Genomic DNA, 10,574 nt, shown 5'->3' on the forward strand with positions numbered 1-10,574 from the left:
AAAATTTGTGGCACAACTTATCCTCAAATATCTCTTTTACGGGTGAATCAATGTCACCCATACTTTGTACAGCAGTTTGTATCAGTTTGTCTTCACGTAATCATATTTTTCCACAATAAATGAGGCTCGATTAAAAAAACTATTCTTCATAAATTTATCAAATACATGTACGAGGAAAATGGGATTGTTCACAGCACTTTCCGCTTCTCCCACACATTTTGTAAGCGCATATGGCCTACGTCACAGCTCGTCAATGACACTTTTTAGTGGAAAAGCTTCTTACAATAAATATTTTTAAATGAACACATTTTTTTTAAAAACAAAAGGTTCCCTAAATAGAGATTCAATAAGCATACTATTGCGATTAGAAAAAAAATGACAGACTTGCCTTTAAAAGTGATATTGCCAATGATATTTTAAACTTTTAAAAATCTGCAGAAACCATCGACTGGGATTTTTTAATTAATGTCTATTAAGGAACTTTCTAGAATACAGTGTGCTGGAATGAAAAAATATTCATCTGTTAAGACAAATTGATATAAGTCATTGCGCAAAAAGTTGGAGAATCTATGTTCGATAGAGAGATATTTGACAATAAGTTGCGCCATGTATTTTTTACCACACTTTAATAATGGACATCCTCATGTTCCAAAACCTGTCAACAGTGGCCATGCCTTCAATGATGACCTATTATTGGCTTTTTTTGTAAAGAAAAAAAAATGGAACTTGTGAGGTTGGAAGTAAAAACAAGGATAACACAAATAATTCAATTAAGAAGAAATTTTATTTTATTTTACGTATAGTATATTATATATATATACATTTGATTTCATTGGATTTGAGGAGAAGCACATAGAAAAGTTGCATCTCAAATAGCAAGTGCTACAGATCGGTGCAACTCATCACAAAGGACTGGAGAGAAGATGGATAGAATCATCACAGAGTACTGGAGAGAAGATGGATAGAATCATCACGAGGTGCCAGCATAAAGACATAAAGAATCACAACGTGCTACGGAAAATTTGTGAGGCAGCGTGGTGAAATCAGGCGCTCGTCAAAATACAGAAATCGGAGAAAAAGGTATTTTCCCGCCAGTTTGGAAATTTTTATCGAATTTTTATTTTTTGGCTCAACTTCTTTTATGTCAATATAAAAACAGTTCCATTTGAATTTTACTGAAACGCATTGATTAAAGGCACAAAATATGTCATTTAACTGTTTTCAAGGACTCTTTAGCTATTGGAGTTACAAAATGTTGGAGGCCATTTTCTCGTTAATTTCACCAAAAGGTGACCTCACTTCCTTCAATCACAAATATCTTGAGTTCTATTCAAGATAGACGGATATTTACTTCATCAGAAGCAAGGTAGGCAAATAAATGTGAAGCCTGTGACAAAAGGAGTTACTTGTCAGATTTGAGCCTAATGGAAATAGTTAAATCAATGCTTAGAAGTGGACGTTTTTACAAATTTTTATTGTATGAAATAATATAAGACAGGTTATAGTTAAAGAATATGGCATCAATAGAAAATCTACATATTCGACCCTAGTGTCGATTTTTGGCAAATATCTCCATTTGTGGATTGTGAGAAGTAACTCATTTAAAAAATAAAAAATTTGGCAAGTGTTTTACGGCGCTCGCAACTACATAAGGTCATATGAGCGCACGCGTAACTCATTTTGTCAGCTAGCCTCACAAATAAGCCTTAAGATGATACCAAATATTGTTGTTGTTGTTGTTTTCAAATCCCTTTAGCTGTAAGCATTTCACTCTTGGCAGCGCAATGCCTCCCTCAAGTAACCACATGTCCTTGTCATCTGGTCAACGCCAGAGTAGAGCAGGCTTTTTAAGTCTGTAGGTGTGTGTAGAAGCCTCCGTAGAAGAATTGTCAAGTTTGGGCAGTGAAGGAGAAGATGTTCAACGGTCTCCTCGTGGTAGTCACAGTGTCTGCAATGGGGTTCCCACATGGGGTTGATTCTGTTTATGTGCTTGTTGGTGTGTAAGCGTCCTATAATACCAAATAACTCCACATGCCCAAAAATTGATGAGGGCCTGATTCCACCACGTCGTGACACTTATGTACAGCAGAGTCCGCTCAAACTGAATCTGTGAGACCGCCGGATTTTCTTCAGTTAAGCTGAATTTTCAGTTTAGACAGGTTGCTCGAATAGAAGTAAAAAAAAAAAAAGACGATTTTGTTTTCTTTCAGTTCAACGCTGTTTTTGAGTGAAGAGAGGCACGTGGACAATCGCCACAATAACGGACATACAGTGCAGGGAAAAAGCAAGACAAACAGACAGACAGAAACAAGAGGGTAGGAATAAAGGAAAAGGAAAAAAACAACAAAAAAAACAACAGGGGGGGAGAAAAGAAGTAGGATCTACTGGTGGCGCCCTCCAACCACCCGCTTTACTGTTGTTTTCAGATGAACCATGTTCGGTTTAAGCGGACTCCACTGTATATCTTCATAGAGCATTTGATAAAACGAGGCCTCAAGATAAAAACATTGGAGCACCCTTGTACTATCAGTAAAAGAACAGTTTACAACATTGAAATGTCAATGGGACACCAGGGAAGCTGTTCACTATTTCAACTAAACAATAGCTAACAAAAACAACAACATCGTCATAGATTTGCTCCATCTCTTGCTGCCGTTCAACTTCAAAAGGAGACCAAAGAAAAGGGCTTTTCTACTTTCACTCCGTAGCTGCCAACTTTTCCAAATAAAAAAATTAAAACTTTATGTATGTGACGAGTCAAGATGGTGGCAACCCCCTCCCCCCTCCAAAACCTTTAAAAACACTTTTCCGCTTGCAATAAATTAAAAAACTATTCCAAACAGACCTGCAGCAAAAACACCAGATATGTTTAGTGACGGTCTCTCCACTTATCTAAAGGGCGCTCATATAATAATGTAGAGGATTTCTATAGCGCCCACTCCCGTGTGAACACAGCTCTAGGCGCTCATATGACCTTATGCAGATGTGAGCGCCATAAAACTTTCCTAAAACTAAATTTTAAAATCATCTAATGGGCTTCGTTCTCATTATCATTCCCAAATCCAGTGTTGAAAGCTCATAATTTTTTTTTTCAGCATCTGCAAGTCTGCGAGGAGCCATACTAGAAAACAGAATACAACGCAGCCTCTCTATAATGACATCCTCTGTATAGCCATATGGTGCCCAGGTCCCGATTTTTCCTTATATTATATCATTAGTAATATTTTTGGTTACCTCTCTATAATGACAACTCTATATAACAACATTTTTTTTTCTGGTCCCAACGAAGTCGTTATAGAGAGGCTGCACTGTATCATTCTATTTTCTGACACAAAAATGTACTTACAGACTCAAGACTCTCAAAAATGTACCGGTTCTTAAATACATTTTCTACGTACCTACAGGTTGGCAGCTATGTTACTCTATCTAATTGCCCATTTCAGTTAATCTCTCTCAAAGTTATTACCATTCCATATATGGTACTTTCTGTCTGTCACAGACATTTACTCAGCTGTCGATAGCTCTCATGTCATAATTCCTGACTGCAAGTATTGGTACGTACAATTTGATTTTTTAAATGAAAGCAATACAAAATCTTTAAAAATGTTAAAATAGTTGCAAAAATAAAATCCAGAAACTGGAAGACATGTTATTATAAGGCCTACAAGAAGTAAAACTAAACTTATCTATTTATTTATTTATGTATTTATTTATTTACCATTCTGACCTTGAAGTTAGAAGCACACACCCTACATGGTGAAGAGTAGTTTTGAGCAAAATGTTAAAAAATAAAAATGTTTAGTAAAATTGTGTCCTCAAGTAAGTAAGGGAGCCAACTGTCACAACATGAACAGGTTGACAAATATTTCAGCCTTGTAAACCGCAGCTGCATAAAAAGTGGAAGCAGATAAGTAACAACGCAGTAACAGAAAACAAAACAAAACAAAAAAAGAACGGCAAAATAAAGGCCATGAATCTTGAGATGACTTGGTCGTCAATGTAAAAATACTAGCCTCTCTCTTCACATTACTTTATAAATTCTAAAAGTTCTGTTGACAAAAACCGTTCGGAAGTATTTTGAATATGTTGGTTTCTGATGCCTCACGTTCTCACAGAAACTGGGCACAGTCGACTTTACCAGGCCAGGTATCTTCACACTGTCATCATCAGGTTGCTGAAGGAAAAAATAATTAATTAAAACATACACGAGAAGTCAGCTTTACAGTACAACTGGTTAAAACGTACATTTTTTATGGGCAAAGAAAAGCAAGAATAGGAAAGAGCAAGAAAGACAAAGGGAAAGCAAAGAAGCTAAGCCTAACAAAGGCCCCTTCCTTCCAACCACCTGCAAGATGTCACAGCTCATTCTGAAATAAATTAGCCCCCCCCCCCAAGAAAAAAAAAAAATTTTTATTTAAATTTTTAAATAGCAGCAACACATTTTTCACTTATTTAGTAATACTTAACTGATTCCCTCCCGCGAGCCGCTGGCAGCGGCTCGCGCGTTTCGTTGTTTGGACCGCGAGCCGCTGGGAGCGTCACGGTACTAAAGAGGAATTTACTAATACGAAACTAATGCGAAACTAAATTTTGTACTGGTTTCTGACTCCGTATCCTTTCAGCGTCACTTTCAAAGTGAAACTCGAGCGAAGTGGTCGATTTTATGTGCTTTGGGAAAGTTTTTCTGACTAGTATTGCGTTTCGTGTTTTCATCCCAGGACCAAATCATGGCGGAAGGACCACCCTCATCTTCATCATCATCATCAAGTAAGCGTTTGAGTGCCACAAAAGCACTTGATTTGTTGCAAACTCTTTGTAACGATGAATCTGAGGATGATTACGTGTATGAGTCGAGCGCTAGTACTAGTGATGACGACTTTGGTCCACCAAGTAGTGACAGTGACAATGAAGGCGAAGTCAGTGAAAGGGGTGTGTCCTCAAGGGCTAGCGATGGTGCCAGTACTAGTACCAGTGTAGACACAAATGAGGAGAGTACTGTGAGGCAAGGCCCGTCGAGAAAAAGACCCAGACTCAATACTACATCTGGGTCTAGGGCTAGATCTAGCTCTGCTCAGACTCAGTTACCAGCATGGGCGAAGATCAGTGAAGGTGAGCCGGTGAGTTTCAAGAATTTTAGGTTCACCCCTCCTAATGGTTCGTCTGGAGTGAGGGAAGAGGCTGGCCTTAGCGAATCGTCAACCCCTCTTGACTGCTTCACAGCGTTGTTTACTGAGACCATACAAAATAAACTCCTATCATCCATCAACGAGTACGCATTGACAAAAGTTCAGCAGAACACACCGGCGAGAAAGCATTCTGTTTATGCAAACTGGGAGGATATTTCCCGGTATGAACTGTTGAAATTTTTAGCTGTCACTACGCAGATGGGACTAAATAGGAGACCAGCTATTCGTGACTACTGGTCACAGGCCGAGACAGAGCACTGCGCCTGGTACTCGCAAATGTTTCCCCGCAAGCGGTTTGAGGCAATTTACCATACCATGCTTCACTGCTCGGAGAACTCATCTGCTGAGGGAAAAGACAAAATTGAGCCCTTTGTGAACTCTGTTCTTGAGAGCTTCCGCAGGGCATTCTACCCAGGAAAATACCTTGCTCTGGACGAGATGGTTGTCGGGTGGACCGGACGATGGAAGTACAAGCAGTACAACCCGTCGAAACCACATAAATACCATGTGAAGGTATTTGGACTGGTTGACAGCGAGACGGGATACGTTGTCAACCTGCTCATTTATTTTGGGCGGGAGACATCATACCGCGTGGACTTAGACCATTCTAATCCGCACGCGGTAAAAGTGTTCGAGACCCTACTGGACCCCTTAGGTCCAGGCCACCACGTTTACAGTGATAGGTTCTACACGTCCCTGGATCTGATCCGGCACCTGTCAAACAACCGGACCCATTTCACCGGCACCTTGAACCTGAATCGTCGCGGCTTTCCGACAGACCTCAAGACCCTTCGTCTCCAACACACGGAGAGGTCTTGGTACTATGCACCAGAAGATGAAGTCCTCTGTGTGGCATGGAAGGACAAGAAGGCGAAAAAACCTGTGGTGGTGGTGTCAACCATGTGCGACACGACAGTGGAGGAGCGCCCGACCAGCCGCGGTCGCAACGCCTCCAAGCCAGCGCCCGTTCACAGCTACAACGCCAGGATGAATGGCTGTGATAAAGTAGACCAAAATGTTGGATACTACAACCTGCACACCAGGAAAAGTCTAAAGTGGTGGAAGAATGGCTCATGGAGCTGGTGCAAGTAAATGCGCTTGTCCTATACAACCAAACGCACGCGAAGAAGTCAACGCTGGCTGCCTTCAAGAGGGTGCTCGTCAAGGAATTGGTAGCACAGGCAGCCGCCCACATGCCACAGGGGGAAGTCGACAAAGCTCCATCTAATATGCCTCCCACCAACAGCCTCATCGACCGCTACACGGGAACAAAGCACCTCATCGCCTACTTCCAAAAGGATCGCAACTGCGAGGTGTGCAGCAAGCCCAAAGAAGGTCGAAAGAGGACCAACTTCTTTTGCAAAGGCTGTGCACATCACCCTCATCTGCATCCTAAGGGCTGCTTCGAGCTGTACCACACACCTGAGTCGCAGAGGCGGGTGTGAGGTGTACAGTTTCATCGTCCTTGGAGCGTGTTCGTGTAAATAGTGTAAATAGTCAATATTGTGGAATTCAGGTGCCTCCATTTGTGGTTCCAGTAATTTTTTTCTATTGTGCTTGGTTCAAGCAAGGTGTTTCTAAGTGATTCATAATTGGATTACCTTTGAGATGTCAAGAGTTGGAGACTCAAATTGGAGTTTGCTGTCTGTCACATATGAGGTAAGATGAATTTTGTGCGTAAAATTTATTTTGTTCTTTTCACTAAATCACACTTCCAGTTGCTTTATCAGTTTTCAGTTTGAAAACAAATTTATGAAAATCTAACAGTTGTATTCTGTATTCATTTGTGAGCATTTTGATGTATAACATGTTATGGTTTTTACTAACATTGATCAATTTTACAAGTGATTACTGACATCACCCTTCCATAATCAGGTAGTGTGAAATGGGGGCGTGGTCCAAACAGGAAAACAGGTGGGGAGTGAATCAGTTAAAACATTCTCCTATATGTTTACTGTAAGACAAACAGCTAATTTCAAAAATACAAAATGCTGCACATTTTGTTGTAACCACAAAACACAAAAGTGTCAGAGGATAGAACTGGGCAGGGTAAAGTTTTTAAAGAAAAGCAGAAACAAACAGAGATTTGACCAAAATCAAACAACCCCCCCCCCCGTTGTCAATGTCCACAAGGTCTGGGGTGCGACATCCGTCCCTCGGGGGCGCTCGGCAAATGCTGTCCTCTAGGATGATGTAGTCACTCTTAAACGACTTGAGGATGGCATGCACGTCCTCCGGCTCTCTCTTCCCGTAAATCTGGTACAGCTGAGGAGAGAGGTGTTGAGTCCATAATTGGGACTGATGGCGGTAGAACACGAAGTAAACAGAGTGTCACGTAATAATGTAATTATTGAATAAGAAATACGCGAATGCACACCACTACTCATTACTGGAGCTGACCCGGAAGCTGTACCTAACTTAGGAGGGAGACTTCACTTCCCCCTGAGCTGTCACGCCATGAACAACACATTCTGAGTACACCTCATCAAGATGCTTAACAGGTTAGTTTAGTTTAGTAGTTTAGTAAAGAGTTTTACGGCACTTGCAACACAATAAGGTCATATAAGTGCCGAAGATTAGAGGTGTTACAAGAAGAGTAACAACAAACGTAAAAAAGAAGGAGGGGAGATAAGGACGATAGATGTTTAAGAGGAAAGAAGGAGCAAACCACACCAAAGCACCCGCCAACCACCCACTAACAGGTTAGTGCCTACAGATTCTAGATCTGGACTCGTTACACAGAGGAAATAAAGAAATAATGGAAGGATGCGAGTCATCTCACAGAAAAGCACATTTTCTTCTTGCTCTAACAGTACGACATGACATGAGCATGAGGGAGGAAGCAGGTCAGTAGAAAACAAAAGCTTTTTGGGTAATTGGTTGCTTTTATTTTTAAGGACAAGCGGGCTAACCAAGATTTCAGGGGTTTCCAGAAATCTTGACCGACACAAAAAGTGGGTATTGCCCTACCTATAAAAGAAGTTTGGTTTCATTGGTGTGTACATTTGTTTGGTTATCGAGAAAACTCTCCTTTTATTTTAAAGAGACTGAACAGGGGCCAAAAACTTTACTTTTGATTTTCTCAAAACAGCATTTTTCAGGATATCCCCCTTGTGCTTGAAAATAACGAAAGCGACCAATTCTAATAATTAATATTTCAAGGGAAATAGCTAAAACAATCAAAGGATCTCTATTACAAGACACTGGGTAGGATTACGTCCCTGTAGTTACACGGCAGTGTAGGATATCATCGAGGTCATGAAGTAGGATTTACAAATGCCACATTGTACAGTAAGTAAATATGGCTAAAACAAGAGGCCGAAATGATAAGACTTATGACTTAGCACCCACAGAGCGAAACCGGTGGAATGCGGAAATATTTTCATTATGTACCAATTTTGCTAGAAGAATCGCAGATATTGAAATTGATGTAAAGAAAAGTGGGAAGACATGGAATAACATCAAGAGTCTTGTCCAGGATAGAAAAAGGTGGTGCAGGGTGAGAAAGCCAATGACAATGATGATCAATTTTGCTAAGCATTTGTTTGTTTTTTTGTTTTAGTAGAGGTTTTATGACGCTCGCAACTGCATAAGGTCATATGAGCGTCAGAAGATCAGAGGTGTTACAAGAGAATAACAAACATAAAAAAGAAGAAGAGGAGATAAGGACGATAGATGTTTGATAGGAAAGAAGGAGCAAACCACACCAGAGCACCCGCCAACCACCCACCTAAGCATTTGTATAAAATACAAACAATACATGAGTATAGAGGGTGCGGAGGCAAAGCGGTTAGTGCGCTCGCCTTGGAAGCGGAAAGTCCGGGATCGAGCCTCGGGCCCAGGAAGTTGTCTCACTAACAAGGCAATCCCCAATGTCCGGATTGGATGCGGGAAAAACTTTGCTTTTTACACGAGTATAAGAAAAATTCAGAACCTGAAAATCTGTTCGTAATATTCGTATTTTGCTCTGTGCATGCAAACTAGACTGTTACACATTTTCCGCGCATACCGTCACAATCCATGTCAAACGTTTTTGCTATTCATTTTACTCACTTATGTGCAATCAAATTAGGCATACAGTTGTCTTTTTTTTTTGTATGAGTTTTATGGCGCTCGCAACTGCATGAGGTCATACGAGAGCGCAGTTATCTTTTTAAAAATTATCTAATGATTTCAAGAAAAATGTTAAAATTAAATCAGTAAAAAGGCAGCTGCTACTTTTAGAGATGGGTTTTTTCTTTTCACATTGGTTTACGATAAGGTGACTTTATTGTGATATTTTTAGAGAGAAGGTGTGCAAGAGTCTGACCTGCTTGATCATGTCACTACTTCGGAATTACAAAGTTCTATCTGACGGTTTTATGGCGCTCGCAACTGCATGAGGTCATACGAGAGCGCAGTTATCTTTTTAAAAATTATCTAATGATTTCAAGAAAAATGTTAAAATTAAATCAGTAAAAAGGCAGCTGCTACTTTTAGAGATGGGTTTTTTCTTTTCACATTGGTTTACGATAAGGTGACTTTATTGTGATATTTTTAGAGAGAAGGTGTGCAAGAGTCTGACCTGCTTGATCATGTCACTACTTCGGAATTACAAAGTTCTATCTGACATTTTTGGCCGTTTCCAGCTACTAAGACCATGAGGTCAGATACCAAATGTGAGGCAGCGTGGTGAAATCAGGCGCTTGTCAAAATAACTAAATCAACGATACCAGCATTTTACAGCATGTTGGGCAATTTTTATCAAATTTTTGTTTTTTGACTCAGTACCTTATAAAAATATAAAAACTCATTTTTATGTGAATTTTACCGAAAAACATTGATTAAAGGCACAAAATAAGTCATTTTTCAGTTTTCAAGGACGCTCAAGCTATTGAAATTACCAAACTTTGGTGGCCATTTTCTCGCTAATTTTACCTCTGACAACAGTCGACCCCCATGTCCTTCAATCGCAAATATCTCGACTTCTATTCAAGATAGCTGGGAATTTTTTTCCCCTAAAGCAGGACAAAGGAACAAATTTTGTTATGAAACCAATAACATCATATGCCCAAAAATTGACGAGCGCTTGATTCCACCGCGTCATGTCTCAATGTTCTACCTGGTCTGTTAAAACCATACGATTATTCGGAGTCGCTATCAAGATATTCAAAGATTTGCATAAAAAAAGCTCGACATGAAGTAAAACTCAAAATTTTTCACATCATATTTTTTTAAAGTGTTTTTGAAAGCGAAGGTTGAAAAAAATCAAAGGTCTCTCTGACCTGTTTGGTCTTGTGTCGGAGATATTTGTCCTCGTAGTGAGGGTGGTTGGTGATTGGTCGACTCGTGCAAAGCTTGACCCCAGCCAGGAGCTGCATGCTCCCCGTGAACGAGGCAGTCAGCGGC

The 10,574-nt window shown here is 40.2% G+C and overlaps 1 protein-coding gene and 1 long non-coding RNA gene across 2 annotated transcripts in view; one reads left to right on the forward strand and one right to left on the reverse strand.

Annotated features, from left to right (window-relative positions):
- Positions 1–2,364: 2,364 nt before the first annotated feature.
- Positions 2,365–10,574, reverse strand: part of LOC101861843 (probable C-mannosyltransferase DPY19L3) — a 37,580-nt gene continuing 29,370 nt past the window's right edge. Inside the window, exons 16-19 of the mRNA XM_035972371.1 lie at positions 10,451–10,574; positions 7,300–7,451; positions 4,905–4,908; positions 2,365–4,174 (exon numbers count right to left, since the gene is read on the reverse strand). The exon at positions 10,451–10,574 is cut by the window's right edge and continues 11 nt beyond it. Coding sequence (XP_035828264.1) covers positions 4,022–4,174; positions 4,905–4,908; positions 7,300–7,451; positions 10,451–10,574 — 433 coding nt within the window. The 3' untranslated portion in view covers positions 2,365–4,021. The remainder of the gene's footprint in view (positions 4,175–4,904; positions 4,909–7,299; positions 7,452–10,450) is intronic.
- LOC118478555 overlaps positions 7,633–10,574 on the forward strand; it is a 9,490-nt gene continuing 6,548 nt past the window's right edge. Inside the window, exon 1 of the long non-coding RNA XR_004859122.1 lies at positions 7,633–7,687. This is a non-coding gene — a long non-coding RNA (uncharacterized LOC118478555). The remainder of the gene's footprint in view (positions 7,688–10,574) is intronic.

Source organism: Aplysia californica, unplaced genomic scaffold, assembly GCF_000002075.1.
Source record: "Aplysia californica isolate F4 #8 unplaced genomic scaffold, AplCal3.0 scaffold00668, whole genome shotgun sequence".
NCBI lineage: Eukaryota > Metazoa > Mollusca > Gastropoda > Aplysiida > Aplysiidae > Aplysia > Aplysia californica.